At 42.5% G+C, this 18,791-nt stretch overlaps 1 protein-coding gene across 1 annotated transcript in view; it reads right to left on the bottom strand.

The window, feature by feature from the left end:
- Positions 1-5,057: 5,057 nt before the first annotated feature.
- Positions 5,058-18,791, bottom strand: part of RNF213 (ring finger protein 213) — a 282,285-nt gene continuing 268,551 nt past the window's right edge. Inside the window, exons 58-67 of the mRNA XM_088448501.1 lie at positions 18,454-18,711; positions 17,460-17,592; positions 15,350-15,433; positions 14,178-14,358; positions 13,888-14,089; positions 13,330-13,407; positions 7,739-7,936; positions 7,509-7,598; positions 7,197-7,375; positions 5,058-6,417 (exon numbers count right to left, since the gene is read on the bottom strand). Coding sequence (XP_088304627.1) covers positions 6,273-6,417; positions 7,197-7,375; positions 7,509-7,598; positions 7,739-7,936; positions 13,330-13,407; positions 13,888-14,089; positions 14,178-14,358; positions 15,350-15,433; positions 17,460-17,592; positions 18,454-18,711 — 1,548 coding nt within the window. The 3' untranslated portion in view covers positions 5,058-6,272. The remainder of the gene's footprint in view (positions 6,418-7,196; positions 7,376-7,508; positions 7,599-7,738; positions 7,937-13,329; positions 13,408-13,887; positions 14,090-14,177; positions 14,359-15,349; positions 15,434-17,459; positions 17,593-18,453; positions 18,712-18,791) is intronic.

Raw genomic sequence — 18,791 nt, 5'->3', positions numbered from 1 at the left:
TGGAACTGAATATGTGAGCCTGGCTCTGTTCAAACAGCAGGTGAACTTTAATTACAAAGCATGCAATCAACACCTGGAGCATTTGACATGTCTTACGTACCTCAGTAAGAAATAAATGGAAATTAGACTATTTTTTTTCAACACACACACACCAGCTTTTGTTACACAGTGACCTTAATTTAACCACAGTTTTTCTGGTTTGCCACCGTACTCATGTATACCGAATGTTCTTCCTTGTCAGATCCTTTGCCATGATGGAGGCACCTGGCATTTGTGCTGCGACAATGCAGTGCAGGTCCCCGTACGGGCCACCAAATGTAACACAGGGTGTAGAAATAAGGACTCACAACAGGCAGGTACTCGGTAAAGCAGTGTCTTTAATGGCAGCAGACACTGCACTGTTACTGCTTATTAATAGCATCTGTTAAGGACATCATAGCTATATCCCCATTTGCTCACACAAATCCCTTACTCTGGTTTCAAAAATATCTGGCGTGTCTGAGAGGATACTATATTGCCACTTATTGATGGTCATAACAAATACAATAAGATGTTCTGGGTGGTAGGTATCAGCACATAGGTAGCGGTTCCCATCTGTGCATTTAACAAAGAAATCAATGGTCATCACGTTGTGATTTACTGACTCCATCGGATCTAGGTAGTTTATATTGACCTTATGATGCTCCTCACAATCCTTGCCACCTCTTTTCCACCTTCAACTAATTTCCCTCTCTGCCCTTGATTTGCATCCCAGATTGACACCATCTGTAATAACCCCCCTGAAGCCACCAAAACCTCAATGCAATCAACTTAACTCGCCTTGACTACTGTAACCTCCTCCAATCAGCCTTCTCCCTTACTGATCTTTTCCTTTTAAACCTATCATGAATGCTGCTGTTCGTCTTATTTTTCAGTCTAACTGCTGTGTGTGGGCTTCTGTAGCTAGTTTCACTTGACTCCACATCAGAATCTAATTCAACTTCTTGATCCTCACTTACGAAGCGCTCACTCTGTCTCCTACATCTCCAACTTAATATCTGTCCACACATTTTCCTACTCCCTCCACCCAGGTAACCTCCTCTCATGCTGACATCCAAGATTTCTCTAAGGAGTGGCCAGACGGAAACCACTCCTTAGTATAAAGCACATGGTAGCCCGCCTGGAGTTTGCCAAAATGCACCTAAAGGACTCTAAGACCATGAGAAACAAAAGATTGAACTCTTTGGCGTGAATGCCAGGCGTTATGTTTGGAGGAAACCAGGCACTGCTCATCACCAGGCCAATACCATCCCTACAGTGAAGCATGGTGGTGGCAGCATCATGCTGTGGGGATGTTATTCAGCAGAAGAAACTGGGCGACTAGTCAGGATAGAGGGAAAGATGAATGCAGCAATGTAGAGAGACATCCTGGATGAAAACTTGCTCCAGAGCGCTCTTGACCTCAAACTGGGGCGACGGTTCATCTTTCAGCAGGACAACGATACTAAGCACACAGCGAAGATATCAAAGGAGTGGCTTCAGGACAACTCTGTAAATGCCCTTCCAGCCAGAGCCCAGACTTGAATCCGATTGAACACGTCTGGAGAGATCTGAAAATGGCTGTGCACCGACTCTTCCCATGATGGAGCTTGAGAGGTGCTGCAAAGAGAAATGGGCGAAACTGCCCAAAGATAGGTGTAATTGCTGCCAAAGGTGCATCAGCAAAGTATTGAGCAATGGTTGTGAATACTTATGTAAATGTGATCTCTTAGTTGTTGTTTTTTTTAAGTTTGAAAAATATTAAAAAAACTTTTTTCACGTTGTGATTATGGGGTATTGTATGTAGAATTTTAAGGACAAAATGGAATTTATTCCATCTTGGAATAAGGCTGTAACATAACAAAATATGGAAAAAGTGAAGCATTGTGAATACTTTCCGGATGCACTGTATATATACAGGGGTATTCAATATGGAGCGAAAACTCAGTTTCTGCGATGTTTTTGCTCGGATGACGTCATTACCGCCGTTTTTACTTTTACACCGTATTCAATTTGGAAACTTTTCGCGGGTGCGAAAAGTATATTGCATTAGACCCTGCGAAAAAGTATCATCAAGGAATGGGTGGCGAAAAAAAGTGCAGAATTTGGGTTTTGGGGTGCAACATTTTGGGAACCCCCGTGCAGCCTTCAGACAGTCCCCCAAAGGTAATCTGCATAAAAAAAAAAAAAATTAAGGGCACCCCAAAACTTGACTTTGAAAAAGGGGGCGAAAAACAAAAAGAGCCATGTTTTTGGGAAATCCTACTGGAGAAGAGGACAGATTCATCTGGTATAGGTAAGTATGTGTGAATGGGTAGGTGTGTGTAATAAAGTTATACTGTCACGGTGTGTGTGTTTTGTCGTTTTTTAACTTTATTTTACAGTGAAATTACAGGTGCCGCATGTCTGCTGGCACTTATAGTTCCACAAGTGCAAAATGGCAGGCATGCTGGCACTTGTAGTTCCACTGTAAAGTACAATAGTGTAACATTATTTGGCCCCCCTATTAACCCCATACCCACCGCTCCAGGTGTATGGGGATGAGCCCCAGGCTTCAGCATAAGCCTATGATGCTCTCGGGAGGGGGGGGACCCTTCTTTGGGGGTCCCTGACTCCCCCGAGATCACCGGCTTGCGCTGACTGACTTGGGGTGCTAATGCTTTGGACCTGGAGCCCCGGTGATTGGGTCTCCGGGCTGTGGCATTACACCCCGGTTGGTTGGGTCTGGTGCTGGTTTCAAGTATAAGGGGAACCCCACGTCTTTTTTCCCCCCTATATTTAAAACCAGCACTAGTCCCTGCAGCCTTGGGTTGGTTTCTAAAATACGATGGAACCCTATACATTTTGTTCCCCGTATTTTTAGAAACCACCCCTGGCTGCCAAGCCTGGGGCTGGTTTGGCATTTGGGGGGGACCCTATGTCATTTTTTAAAAAAACTTTTGCTCTGTTTTTTTACAGGTACAACACAATGGGAATTTAGGGGAAATATTTCAGGGATCCCCCTAAAGATGTGTAGACATGGGGGATCACTATGGGTACCCCCATTTTTAACTCCTGAAGGAAGTCGGGGTTTCTAATAGCCGCGGCAGGAAAAAACACCAGGCAAAGCTATTTAAAAACCCAACTTTCTTTTGCAGGCAAAAATGGGGGTACCCATAGTGATCCCCATGTCTGGACATCTTTAGGGGGGTCCCAGGCATATTTCCCGAAAATTCCCGTTTTTTTTCATTGTGCGAAGTAGTGGCAGGTGCATTTTTGCAGAATTTTTAAAAAATAACTTTAGGGACTTAAAAAAATGCTAGTATCCATTTTCATGTACCCCAAATTTGACCACTTTTAAAAATGAAAAAAAAAAGCTAAATGCTCTTCTGCATCACTTCTTCAAAGTCAGGGAAAAAACACTTGCCGCGGCTATTTAAAACCCCCGACTTTCTTCTGCAGGCAAAAACGGGGGTACCCATAGTGATCCCCGAGGTCAGGACATCTTTAGGGGGGTCCTACAATTATTTCCAAAAAATTCCCGTTTGTTTTCGCCGATCCAAGTATCGCCGGGTCACGTTTTCGACGATTTCATATTGAATACGGGGAAAAGCAGGAGCGCGCGCAATACTTTTTCGCCAGAAAAAGCTCCGATGTGTGGCGAAAACTTCGATGGCGAAGTTTACGTTTCATATTGAATACCCCTCATATAGTGATTCATGGGAAGGGCGGGGAGCTAAATTGAGTACCAATTGTCCCTGGGGTTGGCGGCTATGCCACAGGTACCCTTTATACCTAGGGGGGTTGGGGTTATTTCTGGGGATCTTTTGACACTGGGGGGGCTAATTTTGATGGGGTAGGATGTTAAATTACAATGGGGGCCTATGGACGGGAGTTGGGGGGGGGGGGGTAAATGCAAAACATCCCCTAGGAATATTTTTCTAAAATAAACTATTTAAAATAAAACTTTTTAAACTTAATTAAAAAAAAACTTTCTGTGCGGTTTTGAAAAAAAATAAAATTATTTGTCAGTTACTGTAAGTGGTTAATTGTCTAATTTGTATTAATTTTTACTAAGAGCTCAACATATGGTAGAATGACCAAGCTCTTGTACTCAAATGGGAAGCAGATTTGGGGGCCATATGGGAAGAGAAGTGAAGTATGGCTTTAAAGTGCCCTCAGGATTCAACTATTTCTATTCGCTTCCAACAAATACACTACACCTGTTATTATTACATAGAGTACTGTATATCTTACCCCAATACGCTTATATAGATTCAGGGGTAGAGCAACATCGCAGTGCCCTAAATGTGGGACTGCTGAATGTCAACAGGTATCAATATTTTGGAGTCGAGTGATTGGGGTGGTATCAGCCACAGGTGTTTCGAGAGGCATATGTACATCGACAATATGTTTATTGGGTATAATTGAAGTGTATGTGCTAGATAAGCATACTAAACAATATGTTCATAATATGTGTAGTCCGGCTAAAGTATGTATAGCCCAGACTTGGATGGCCCAAAAGGGACTAATATTTAACGAGCGGCTCTCTCTAGATCATGATACTATGGCACACGGGAAATACGCTTACATAGCTAGACATGCTGAACATAAAAGTTTAATAAAGTCTGGGCCAAATGGCTTAACTCCGAATTGTATATAGGGGCTATGAAAGTGGAGTCTGAATTGTGCCTACTTTTTAGATGAGCTGTAAAGGTACTAATTTAATAGATTAATGTTAGTGTAATAGTATAGAATGAAATTAGACTCTATGCAGATACACGTAAGGTCATGTACTGGGAGATATTTGTGATAATTGGATCTCACTTTTTTTTTTTCTTTCCATTTGAGCTTGGTTTCAGTTTTTCTTTTTGTGCTTGTAATGTATGTAATTGTGTATGGTTTATGTGGAAACCTTTAATAAAAAAATTATTGAATTAAAAAAAAATATGTTATCTTACAGTTACTGTACCACTGATATGTTGTGATTTATTGTTATTGTGTATATACCCTTTATGGTGCTTCAGAGCCTTTGTGGTGCCTTAAAAACAAATTAAACCTCATGAAAATATTTCTTTATTGAAAGTAAAGAGATACATGGTTGTAACTGGCATACAGATATGAATTGTCTATACTAAAAGTAAATCGGTTATTTCTACACGTGTGATAAATTAATGGTTTGGTCCCATTGGCATAATCCCAAATGAGGTGACTGCCTGGAGTGGTCTAAACCAATGAATTGGCAGTAAAAGTAAACCAAGAACATATTTCAAGTACAAATCCTCCATATCAGATAATCTATGCTAATATAGTAAATATACTGTGCTTACAGTATAAAAAATTCAGTAAGTTTGACAAGTTCTTTATAAGTTACTAGATGAGGGGTCCCTAAAGCCCCCACATGTATATTAGCAATAATACAAAAATGTACATAAAAAAGTACTAGTACAGTTCACAAACAAATGTGCTCTTAGCCGTATAAGGAATGGTCCTGAAGCCACCACAAAATGTATATCTGTGGTATACAAGGCATATTGTTATCCTTTATTGCAGTGCAGTGTTCTCTGGTCCTGCTTGTTTTGCTACATTTCTAGAATAGTAGCCTCAAAGAGGAAATGGGAGACTGGAAAGAGAAAGATTGTATACAATATGCTTAAAAAATTATAAAGGGGAAAAAATTGTTTAGCATGGCAACTTGTCTAATATGGCAACAATTACAGAGTGCGTCTCAGATGTCTATATATTCTAATTTAAGTTGAATTACTTGGTATAAAGGGTTCTAAGTGTACTTAATAATACCTGAAACATGGCTAAAGTTTCCAGATCTATATCTGATGACCATAAAAGAAGGTTATATCTGAGCAAACCACTATTAGCCTCCATCCTCAGGACCACAATACAAATCTCAGGAGATGCAGACAGCAGCGGATTTGTGTAGTCGCTACAAAAAGTCTCACTGTACTGTGTATATATGTACACACTAGTTCTATAGTTGTAAGAAACTGCAGATCTTACACATATCTGCAGGTAGCAGCAGCTCACATCTATTATAGATGTATTATTAAGGCTTGTTTTAAACATGGTACAATAAGCTGTATAACAAACACGTACAAAAATTTCCAACTTTGTGTTAGTAATCGCCATTGAGAATTGTAATATTTTGTGGCCAATCATTTACCACAATAAAGTCTATAGCCTGAACCTGAGTTGGCAGTATTAATGTAAAGTCCTTGAATGCAGTAAGCCAATAGCCTTCACAGCAAGCGGCAATGTCTTTACAGACTGGTCCATTTCTTGCAGGCAGCAAACTTCCATGCCTCAATGCAGTGGGCCAGCGCAATCTGCTCAGGAAATTCAGTTTCCAGTTCCGGGAAGGACATGTCTTTTCCATCAAGGAGGGGATACAATACATCTCTTAGGCTGCAATCAGGAATGTCACACAGTTAGAGCCACAAGATGTCAACAGGTAATGCAAACAGAATAATATATGTGATGACTTATATACTGTATGTACATAAACGCACTATATTCTGTTACCTGTATTTTATTTTGAAACGCTAAGAAAGATCTGAAACCATGTGGCTTAGGTTTCAGAAAAATCCTAAAGTTTCAGGTTTGAATGAATTACATTTTTTTTTAGCAAATAAATATGGTCTTTCCCGAGATCTCAGCAGGCAAAGCACAGAGGTATTGCAGCCAGGATGTAAAGTCACAGTTACAATTCTTCATTAAGACTCAAAGTGGGAGATGGTAATCTTGTAATGTTATTATCTCTTTCCCAGTGCAGAATACAGTGATACCAAATGGTAGTTACACCGCACCCGCTTAATGGGACTGAGAGCTGCTGTGACAGTAGGCGCCCGGCCTACTGAGATAAGGTGGTCACAGCTCTAGGTAATACTCTCCCCCATGCACCCATGACCTAGAGCTGTGACCACTCCCAAGTGGTGTCTTCCAGCAGTCACAATGCATATGACATGAGAGTCTAATCCTGTCTCCTCCCATGTGTGGATCCTACCATCTGACAGTACAATGTTAGTCGGACATCATCAGTGTCCTTACCCACTAAATGACTCTTTCAGGGACATCTGACAATAAGTAAAACAAACAACATGAAAACCAGCAAAGCTATGAGAATGTTTCTATGGCTCCATGCTAAATATGTATGACATGTACATCTGAAAGGTTCTGTAACTTACATCCATGAAGGTTTGAAAACAACTACATTCTGTGTCTTTCTTAGTTTCAGTGTGATCATCTCGTGCAGCTCTAGGAGGAAGATGTTGGTGCCATATTGCTCCAAGAAGATATTTAATTGGTGCCGGCTCTCCACATCCAGTGCTGCCTTATAAGCTTTGTCCACGTCAGGAAACGGGTCCTGAAACATCATGGTAAGTTTGGTGATTATTTTACTATTCAACAATTGCCTACATTTCTATGTTTATTTAGCTGCACCCAGAGCAGCACACTTCCTTATGTTATAACCATCTGAGCACAAAAGTATCTCTTACCCTTTTAAGACGTAGAAGATGTGCAGACTTCAGGGCAGTGAGTAATTGCCAGAGAGCGATTGTGTTCTTTAGGTGACAACGTTTCAGCGCCTGCAAGGAAAATGAGATGATCAAGCTCAGTCAGTCAGTGTATGTTATAGTGCAAAAGATACAGGCTATTGGGGCTAGATCTGGGCGGCAGGTAAGGCTGAGTCCTCTTTGCCTAGTGAATGTGGAAGGACAGCACTTACCTCTAGGACATGGGCACTGCTCTGTTCTCCCATCTGCAGGACGTCCTCAATGTATTTTGTTAAGAGAAGTTCTGGACCTTCTCCAGATGTTGCAAGAAATCCCAGTGAGATATCAACAATGTTTAAGGCCTCACAAACATCACTGAATGCATTCAGGTCTTTGCTTATAAAATCTATTGCTGAGTTTGGTAAAGAATCCTAAGGAAACAATGCAAAAACAATTATTTTTATAATTTAATTATGCCACTGTAGCTTTATATCTTTTAAAACAGGCTAGGTGAACCTACAGGTGACATGTACTATGGGTTAAGTTTATAAAATGTCGCTCTGGCATGACAGGAACAAGATGCAGAAGGATAAACATACAGTAGTCAGCAGCTAGAGTAATACATATACAGGATAACAACAATCAGGATCAGGAGTAAGACGGGTACATTGATAACAACAATCAGGACCAGGAGTAAGACTGGTACATAGATTACAATCAGGTACATAGATAACAATCAGGTTGTGGTGTAAGACAGGTACATAGATAACAACAATCAGGACCAGGTGTAAGATGGGTACAAAGATAACATTCAGGACCTGGAGTAAAATGGGTACATAGATAACAATCAGGACCAGGTGTAAGATGGGTCTATGGATAACAGTCAGGACCAGGTGTAAGACGGGTACATAGATAATAACAATCAGGACCAGGATATGATGGGTACACAGATAACAATCAGGACCAGGCGTAAGATGGGTACATAGATAACAACAATCAGGACCAGGCGTAAGATGGGTACATAGATAACAACAATTAGGACCAGGAGTAATACGGGTACATAGATAACAATCAGGACCAGGCGTAAGATGGGTACATAGATAACAATCAGAACCAGTTGTAAGATGGGTATATAGATAACAATCAGGACCAGGTATAAGACGGGTACATAGATAACAATCAGGACCAGCAGTAAGACGGGTATATAGATTACAATGAGGTACATAGATAACAATCAGGACCAGGTATAAGACGGGTACATGGATAATAATCAGGACCTGGAGTAAGATGGGTCCATGGATAACAGTCAGGACCAGGTGTAAGATGGGTACATAGATAACAATCAGGACCAGGAATAAGATGGGTACATAGATAACAACAATCAGGACCAGGTGTAAGATGGGTACATAGATAACAATCAGGACCAGAAGTAACACAGGTACATAGATAACAACAATCAGGACCAGGATATGATGGGTATACAGATAACAATCAGGACCAGGTGTAAGATGGGTACATAGATAACAATCAGGACCAGGATACGATGGGGCCATAGATAACAATCAGGACCAGGATACGATGGGTACATAGATAACAATCAGGACCAATGCCACATACCCCTCTCTATTCCTTATTATCTAGACCAGTGATTCCCAACCTCGGTCCTCAAGGCACACTAACAGTCTGTCAGGACTGCGACTATTTCAGTACATAAAGATAGACTACTTTTGCCAAAGTTCCATTGTGGTCGTTGGAGGAGCTATCCTGCTTTCTGGCATGCTTCTCATTCAGGGGATAGAGTGTTAAAGTGATCATCTGTTTCCCAGGTGTCGTCAGGTTATGGGATTCCTAGATTGCTCATTATTTCAAACCTGATTCCATTTGGGTCACATGTTCTGAAACTTCCTATGGATCACAGACCTCTAGTATGAAGCCTGTTACTAACTGTGTCTCAGTGTCTGTGCAATGTTGCTTTTAGGTCTTTTCTTGGACTCCTGCCAGATCCCCACTGATGCTGTAGACTTTGTTATATTCCAGATGAACTTCTGATGTCAGTTACCCGCTGCACTACAGAGCCCAGCATTTTTATTGCCTAAGTATTGCTTTCTGCTCCATCACTGTGGTTTCACCATTTTGCTGCACTATTTACTTTGCCTGTTGTCTTTCCGTTCCTGTGGATACTGAACTCATCCTTGTTACAGTTGTCAACTGCACCATTACAGTGTCATCTCTGCATCACGGGGCTCAACCCCGCTCTGAACCCTAGCCACGCTGCAGGGCTCAACCCAGTTCAGGAATCTCTTCACACAACAGGGCTCAACCCTGCTACAATCTTCTCCGCATCACGGGACTCAACCCCGTTCCGAACTCTAGCCATGCTACAGGGCTCAACCCTGTTCCGGAATCTCATTACATCACAGGGCTCAACCCTGCTACAACCTTCTCCATATCACGGGGCTCAACTCTGCTCCGAACTCTAGCCACGTCGCAGGGCTCAACCCTGTTCCGAAATCTCATCGCATCACAGGGTTCAACCCTGCTTCAATATTCTCTGCATCACGGAGCTCAACCCCGCTTCGAACTCTAGCCACGCCACAGGGCTCAACCCTGTTCTGGAATCTCATCGCCTTACAGGGCTGAACCCTGCTCCGACTTCACTACACCACAAGGCTCAAGGTTGCTTCATCTCTCATTGCACTGCAGGGCTCGGCCCTGTCCCGGAACTATATTATTCTGTAGGGCTCGCTCTGCTCCGGATTTCCATTACTACAGGGTTCTACCCTGGCAAAGGTCCTCAATGCCATCCTGAGGTGTTAGCCTCATACTGGACTCGGGGTTCCCTACTACGTTAGTTCTTATATGTTAAGACTGCTTATATATATTTGGGGATTTTCTCCTATACTTATTATTGCATATGTGAACCTCTGTGCTGTTTGAGACTTTATATGAGACCTTGCCGATTATAATTATTTTGTGACTAAATTCTATTTTACTTTTATCCTGTGCTACTGAGTTTCATGGAAAGGTCATTCATAAGACCACCCCAGTTTATTGTGCCTAGTAGGCCTGCCTCCCTCCAGGAGTCTCAAGTGTCGGCAGCCGTGACACAGTCCTGGTTTTGGTGATATCCAGGCTTGAGCACAGATGGTTAAATCAAAATAACTGAGGTAATATTAAGTCACCTGTGCTCCAGTATGGCTATCCTAAAAACCTGGACTGTTAGTGTGCCTTGAGGACCGTGGTTGGGAACCCCTGATCTAGACCATCTTCCCCCCGCCACACACAGAAATTGATCAAGCCTATATTAAGTGCAGCCAAATGTCATATTGTGTCGCAATGGAAGTCGACTAAACCGCCCTCTATTTCAGCAACCATTAAAGCTATCTGGGTCCGTCTATAGACTAGATAGAATCACATCGTTTCTACATGATACCCCTACTACTTTCATTAAAATCTGGACCCCTTGGACAACTCATTTTGAGGCCGAACTTCCTCTATCTACAATTTAGTTTTGCTCACCCCTTATGTTTCTGGATGACACGCACCGACTGATTCTCTCCCCTGTCCTTCCCTTTTTCGTTTTTTTTTCTCCTTTTTTCCTCTTCCTCTCTTTTCCCCATTACTTCTAGTTTTTGTTTGAAATATATTTTATATTTTACTTTTTATTATTTGTTGCTCTACTGTTCTTACCTAAAATCATATTTACATATTTTTATGATTTCAAATGTATAATATTTTTATTTTATTTCTAATATCCTATATTGTTCATTCTATTGTTGGACTGTTTATAGCTGTATATTTCATATACCGTATATACTCGAGTATAAGCCGAGTTTTTCAGCACATTTTTTGTGCTGAAAAAGCACCCCCTCGGCTTATACTCGAGTCATGCCCGCATGGTACGCTGCTGAGTAGCGTACCATGCGGGCCGCAGTGCAGACTGTGTCATTGTGACACAGCCTGCACCGCGTGTGTAGCGCTGACCGGACGGAGTTCGGTCAGCACTACACACTGCTAAACACACAGCCGCCGGAGCCGGCAGCTATGTGTTTGGTGTAATCAGCAGCCGCTGAGAGTCTGTCAGACTCTCAGCGGCTACTGCTGCTCCCACTGCGGGAGCCATCTTCCGGCTCCCGCAGTGGGTAATGGGAGAGACGTCGTCATGACGACGTCTCTCCCATTATGCAAAGCGGCGGAGGAGCCTGTAGCAGCGTCGGGACCAGGAGCGGGGTTACAGGTAAGTGTTTTTTTTTTTTACATTTCTTTCTACTGGGGGGGGGCTACTACCGGGGGGTACTACCAGGGGGGGATATCGCTACTGGGGGCACTACCAGAGGGGGGGGATTAATAATGGGGGAACTACCAGGGGGGGGATGTTGCTACTGGGGGCACTACCAGGGAGGGGGGGAATACTGGGGGCACTACCAGGGGGGATGTTGCTACTGGGGGCACTACCAGGGGGGGTTAATACTGGGGGCACTACCAGGGGGGGATATTGCTACTGGGGGCACTACCAGGGGGGGGGATTAATATTGGGGGCACTACCAGGGGGGATGTTGCTACTGGGGGCACTACCAGGGGGGGGGATTAATACTGGGGGCACTACCAGGGGGGATATTGCTACTGGGGGCACTACCAGGGGGGGTATTACTACTGGGGGCACTACCAGGGGGGGATTACTACTGGGGACAGTACCAGAGGGGGGATTACTACCAGTAGCTGCTGCATTTCCCACCCTAGGCTTATACTCGAGTCAATAAGTTTTCCCAGTTTTTTGTGGTAAAATTAGGTACCTCGGCTTATATTCGGGTCGACTTATACTCGAGTATATACGGTAATTGAAAAATTCAATAAACAAATTCTTCTGCTTCAAAAAACAAACAATCAGGAACAGGAGTAATAACACGGGTACATGGATAACAACAATCAGAACCAGGATACGATCAGTACATAGATAACAATCAGGACCAGGAGTAAGACAGGTACATAGATGACAGTCAGGACGAGGTGTAAGACGGGTACATAGATAATAACAATCAGGACCAGGATATGATGGGTACACAGATAACAATCAGGACCAGGTGTAAGATGGGTACATAGATAACAATCAGTATCAGGAGTAATGCCGGCTACAAACTAAACGTTATGTGGTCCGGTCTGGCAGTTCGGATAACATATCGTCCAAATCGGGCAGTGCGTACCCGCTATGTCGCTGACTATGCACGCTCCCACTGCTGCAGCCTGCAGTCTGCCTGTCCTCAATGTTAATGAGGTAGAAATTTTTTTTTTACAAAAAACTTAAAGGCCCGAGACAGCCTAAAGTGCCACTAGCTCCCTCAGGCACATTTGTAAAAACTGGGCCTGATGGGGTTTATAGAGGGGGAGGAGCAAGCCACACTTCTAAATTAATTTAAAGTGCCAGGCTCCACTCTTCCACCATCTGTACCCCAGTGTCTTGAGCTCTTGTGTCCTTTAGTGGATGAAGGAGAGAAACTGTATACAGAACTGGGTAGGCTTGCTCAGATTTACATCATTTATATTAAATTATTTTCCCAAGTCAGCATTTTATTTGACTTTACAGAGTTTACATGCCGGGATAAACAGTTTAACACAATGAACCATTGTGGTCACCTGCAAGACTGAGCTTATTTTAATTGAAGCCTTGGCCTTTTTAAGGTTTCTCTTGTATTTTTTTTACCGAATTTTACACTGTTTTCTTTGTCCCTGGAAAACCGTGAAATGAGGATTGACTATAATTGTATATAAGAGATGAAGAATTTATACATAATACGAAACATTGTATGAGAATGGAAACTGATGATACCTGGATTAGCCTCTTCTTCACATCCGTAAATAGGTTTTCGTAGTTTCGATCATAGGCCAACGTGAGAGTTGGTAATCCCTAGGATACAAGCACTTCAGAAAATATGTTTGTGTTGCTATTTTAGCTCATTCCTTCAAAAAGTAACACATAGAACAGTGGTTCCCAAACTTTTTTGAATCACAGCACATTAGAGTATCAGCATTTTTTTCACGGCACCCCTGGGCCAAACGTTTCTTATTGAAAATTCCAGCAAATATTAAATGTAGTAAATTGTGCGTATATTCAGTTATGTGGTGATTGACAGGGCTGCACTTCTTTTTATCCACATATTTTTTGATTGGCAGCCATTAGCAGTGGATTTGCCTATCACACTGACTAAAAATCATTTTATTTGGTACTGGGCCATTAACCTGAGACACCCAGTTTGGGGACCACTGACATAGGGAAAGTAAAAAAACACGAGTGCTGAATTGCAGAATAGAACTAGAGAAGTAAGGGATGATTTGACCCATTTGGTCACCTAAACATCCATTACTTTAAACATGGAAGGTGACTTACAACCATGGTGATGAAAGGTTTCCCTTGGAAAAAGCGGCTGGTGATTTGGTGCTGAATTTTTGGAAGGTCAAATTCTTGTAAAGTTTCTCTACCGCTCTCCAGACTGTACTGGCAATTGGATAGGATGATGGGCACCAGATCCTTTTCCATCTCATAGCTGATCACATGCACAGCTGTTACTTCGGAAACTTTAATGGAGTACCTAAAGATAATTTAATAAAAGTGAATTTGAGTTCCCGTAGCTGGTTAAGGCAAAATGAAGCAGCAACTACAAAACAGCAACAACTTACTTCTGTTCATTGTTGGTGTATTTTCCCAGCGCATAAAGAAAGTCGTTGTGCAGCGCTATGAGGTAGCTGACAAGGGCAGTAGCGCATAGGCCTAATCCCTGCCGTCGAGGAAGAAGATAGGCAAAGTCACTGTCCATGGTGAGGATTTCATTGCATATGTCATCTGGCAGCTTTATCTCACCTAAAACATCAGCAGAAAGGTAGAATAATAGAAATACATACATAATGTTGAGGGTGACTGCCAGGTGATATTCAATAAAGCATACAATTAATATAAGCACAGGTCGATTGGTCTTACCCATTACAGGGGTAAAATATAAGTTAGTAATGCAAATCTAACCTGGCTAACATACCTCAACACAAAACTGGGTAAGGTTAGATGTTTATCAGCAATAAAGATGTAGTCTATTTAAAAAAACAAAAACAAAAACCAACAACAACCCCCCCCCCACCCAAAAAAACAAACAAACAAAAAAAAAAACAGGTAGCAAAACCTTCAGTTTACTGCAAACATATATAAAATCTTTTCGGCTAAATTGGTTATTTCAATCCGGCAAAGAGCTAAATCTGCCTGGAATATTGTATGACGATTATCAACACCAAGTGTGCGAATGCGGCTGGTTTTACACTGTACACTGATAGTTTGGCCAGACACCGGGATTGTTGGTTCTGTGCAACTTGAACTTCTACATTGAACAGGAGCAGATTAACACATTTGGAAAAAATATACAGTGTTGTGTCTGGTATAGGTCAAAGCAGGTCTTATTATACTGTACTCTTATAATCATAATATAATAGGGGCCACACATGCTGGGAGCAGAACTGCTGTGTGACTGGATCTGATTGTTTAGTCATTGAGTCATTTAGTCTCCTGTTGTTTGCATTGCAACTTCCCATACTGGGCTGATGGGATGTGTTCGGCATCATGGCAGTCGGGATGCCGACACTTACATTACCGGCACTGGAATCCTGACGCCGGTCAGTGACTACACACATGCAGTGATGGGGATAATTGTTCAACCTTTCTTCTGATCCAACAGGGTCTCATCAACATTACTAGTAACTTGTGGGTTTACAGGGTGCCAAGTCCATAGAACTGCTGCCTCTGTGATGTGTGCTAAACAGGTCCTTTATTATTCAATAAATAAAATATGTAGTCTTAAACCACTCACCATTGGTTTGTAAGGAGAATCGCAGATGATTCCAAGCCAACATAAATTCTTCTACACATTTCTTAAAAGTATGTTGAGCACCATCTGTATATAGAGACATACAGTACTATCATCAGGAATGTACATATTGGAAAATGTTACAGTTCATGGATAACGTGTGACAAATGGCATAAGATAAGCCTGGAAGGAGCATTATTACTTTGTTTTCTGGTCTGAGAAGTCCTCTGGGTTAGGCAAAGCAGAGAGGTTTCCTTCACTCCCACCCCACACATGCTGCAGCAAAGGTCTCTCAGTATTCCTCCTGCATCATTGTGTAATATAATGTAGGTGATGGTAAGAAATAGACAGTGGGTGTTACAACACTTATAGGCGTGACAGGACCTGAAAGCTTTACGTCACTGTTCAGGTTCCTGTATGTGGGAATTGTAGAGCTGTAGCACCATAGGATCCCCCATCCCTGGTGGTCCAGTGGAGAGACTGTGGTAATTACCCCATGTCAGGGCAGTGGGGGGTAGCCAGACAGACAGTGGCATCGGTGAGGCATCTTATGTTGCCACCTGGATTTAATTGAGTGGCACTGGCCAGGGGACTGCTGCCCTGGGTTCGGCATATTTTTATTGACATCTACAATGTCTGTTTAAGGTAACCCTAAACCTGATGCTAAGGTTTACAATTTCACAATGTCAATATTTCATATGTCAACACTTTGGACCTCATTCAGACCTGCTCGCAAAATGCGGCCGCTCGCTGGCAAAAAGGGGCTGGATATTCAAATTCCACGCTCGCACTGCGTGGGGTAAGGACGCCCTCTATGTCTTAGCGAGCTACGGCACGAGCGCACGCTAGTGTATAAAGACGCCCCCTTTCCTCTCGCAACGCACGTCATCTCCTGGAATTGTTGGATTAATCAGTGACATCGAGAGCCATCGGAACTGCTCGCAGCCCTTGAGGTAGCCCTACCTGCCGCAAGCACTGCGATCAGCGCTGGCTGAAATACATGCAGGTGACGTGTGCAATGACGCCACTTTGCTAATTATACACGCCCTTTAAACTGCATTTTTTTGGCCAGACATGACTGCGTTCGCAACACCACTCCCCCGTTTACAAGTACCTTCCCCTGTAACCACCCACAAACGGCACTGTCTGTCACTCAAAGTAGCATTCTGGCTTTGTGCTACGAGCGCACGATTCCCCATCGTAGTGACTGGCTTACGCATGCGCACTGCGACTTATACGCATGCACACTGAGCAACAATCACCCGGCAGCGAGTGATTGCGCCTTAGCGAACGGGTCTGACTCAGGTCCTTTGTCCATGTCAAAATTTTTCTGGGTGTTGAAATAGTTTTAACCATGTTAACAAAGTTACTGACATTATGAATGCTGGCATGGTGAGCGATGACTTAGTAGCTGCATACTGAGTGTAATTACAGCTCTCTGTGGCCGATTATGGTTTGGAGGTGACGGATGACCCAGCAGCATTGATGCTAGTGATTCATTTGGGTGGGAAATTTAAATGCAAGCAGAGACATTACCCATAGCAACTAATCCGCTTCTAGCTACTATTAATCAAGTACGATCTCCAAAATGATAGCTGATTGGTTGCTATGGGTAACTTCTCTACCTGTCTTCTTTAAAAGGTTCAGTACATCTCCCCCTAAATCTCCCAAACCAGACGCAGTTGAGCAAGGGTGGGGAAGGGAGTGATTGGGGGTGTCACAGAGGACACTGTAAAAGTAAGAGCATGGTCCAGGCTCCATTTATCTTAAATAGTCCTATATGGTTTTGGAAGTCACATAACTGCAAAGGCATACATTACTGTACTTCTTTTTACAGGGGGAGACTTAGGCAAAGGGGGTTTTGCCTTCACAGGCATGTATTCCTAAGTGTGCGCTAAGGATTTGGGTTGTAGCAGGTACCAGAGATTACTTTTGTCACTGCGAGATATAACGATTACTATGACATAGTAAAGTAAATCTTAATGTGATAGTTACATATAGGTAAAAGTTTCAAGTAAGATCCAAGAAAGTCCTCAAAATAGACATTTACAAATATGTTGTAGTCCTATATTTCTGACAATAGCTAGTCCATATGGAAATGTTTGATAATTACCAGAGTTTATGCTTTCTATATAGTCATTTATGGTCTTAATGTTGATGTTGCTGCTGCTCTGGAAACGTTTCACCAGCTCTTTTTGAAGATTCAGAATTCCTGGCAAGAACTTCACCATTTGAATTTCAGCTTCCTGGAAATAAACAAGTTTCAGAGTCGTATTATTCATTACTTCTAAACCGTCACATAGTTTTCAAAGCTGTAAATATGGGAGACAGAGCAACGATGTTACCCCTAAATGAACATATACTGGACAAAAAGGTTAGATAGCCTGCTCATTACTATTTCACATCTTGACTACACAGTAAATAAAGTGAAAAGATGATTTCTACTAACTTCCACATCGGAGTCTATGAAGAGTCGCATACATTGGGTGATGTTTCCCCCTAGAGCAGTGCACTAGAAAAAAAGGAACAAACTATTCTTCTACCCTGTAACCCCTGCAGACTGTGGTCTAAAGCTCTGATTATCCTTTTGCAAGAGAATACTGTGAGATCTCCTGCATTAGGCTATTGTTGCAGCATGCCTATGTTCTCTGTGTGTGACTTCGGGTGTATCTGCATGCGAAATGCTATGTTACAGAGTAAGCGGCTGTAGCACTGTAACGTAACATTTCGCATGCGGATATACCCGCAGTCGCTCAGAGAACATAGGCATGCTGCAAGTCATTTTAATCAGCAGAAGCTGCTTGAGCTATCTATTCACAACGTTGTGTAGAATAAGATGCATTTGAAGATAGAAAGATGCACAGAGAGCACACTGAACTCCCGCGTTATGTGTGGTGCGACTTGTAGCGCACAGAGGATAGATGTATGTATTCCGTACAGGCCCGATTCCCCTAGGAAATTCAGCTGCCATGCTGAACAATATAGGGCCAGTTGGAAATATCACACTGTTTAGAAGTATATTCCGCCGAGTATATTATAGTAAAACCACAGTAACTGAGGACTTGGACAGATGACGTCAGGCTGTGAGAGTGTCACCATGAGCTTACTTTTTCCAACAACTTCCATAGTAGCGGCACAGTGTCCTTCCCGTCATTCTGCTGGACAATGTGTAGTAAATTTTCAATGGAGATCCGTTCTCTGCAGCTCCATATTTTGGAGCAATGCACATGACTGTCCTTTGGTATGTCCATTAGTTCTCCACTAACCAATGGGTCACCGTACACAATCCTCACTATTGGATTGGAGCTTATCCTCTCATCTCTGCTGATGTCATTGTTCACAGTAGTAAGATCCCGATCTAGATTCTGTGGGTAAAGAAATGTGTAAAGAAAATATTCATTTAATAAAAACAGAAATGTGTCCAAGACCTGCTAATAACCAAAGA

The sequence above is a fragment of the Taudactylus pleione genome, unplaced genomic scaffold, assembly GCF_031769625.1.
Source record: "Taudactylus pleione unplaced genomic scaffold, aTauple2 ptg000456l, whole genome shotgun sequence".
NCBI classification, from domain to species: domain Eukaryota; kingdom Metazoa; phylum Chordata; class Amphibia; order Anura; family Myobatrachidae; genus Taudactylus; species Taudactylus pleione.
This window is presented reverse-complemented; position numbering and strand designations above follow the sequence as displayed.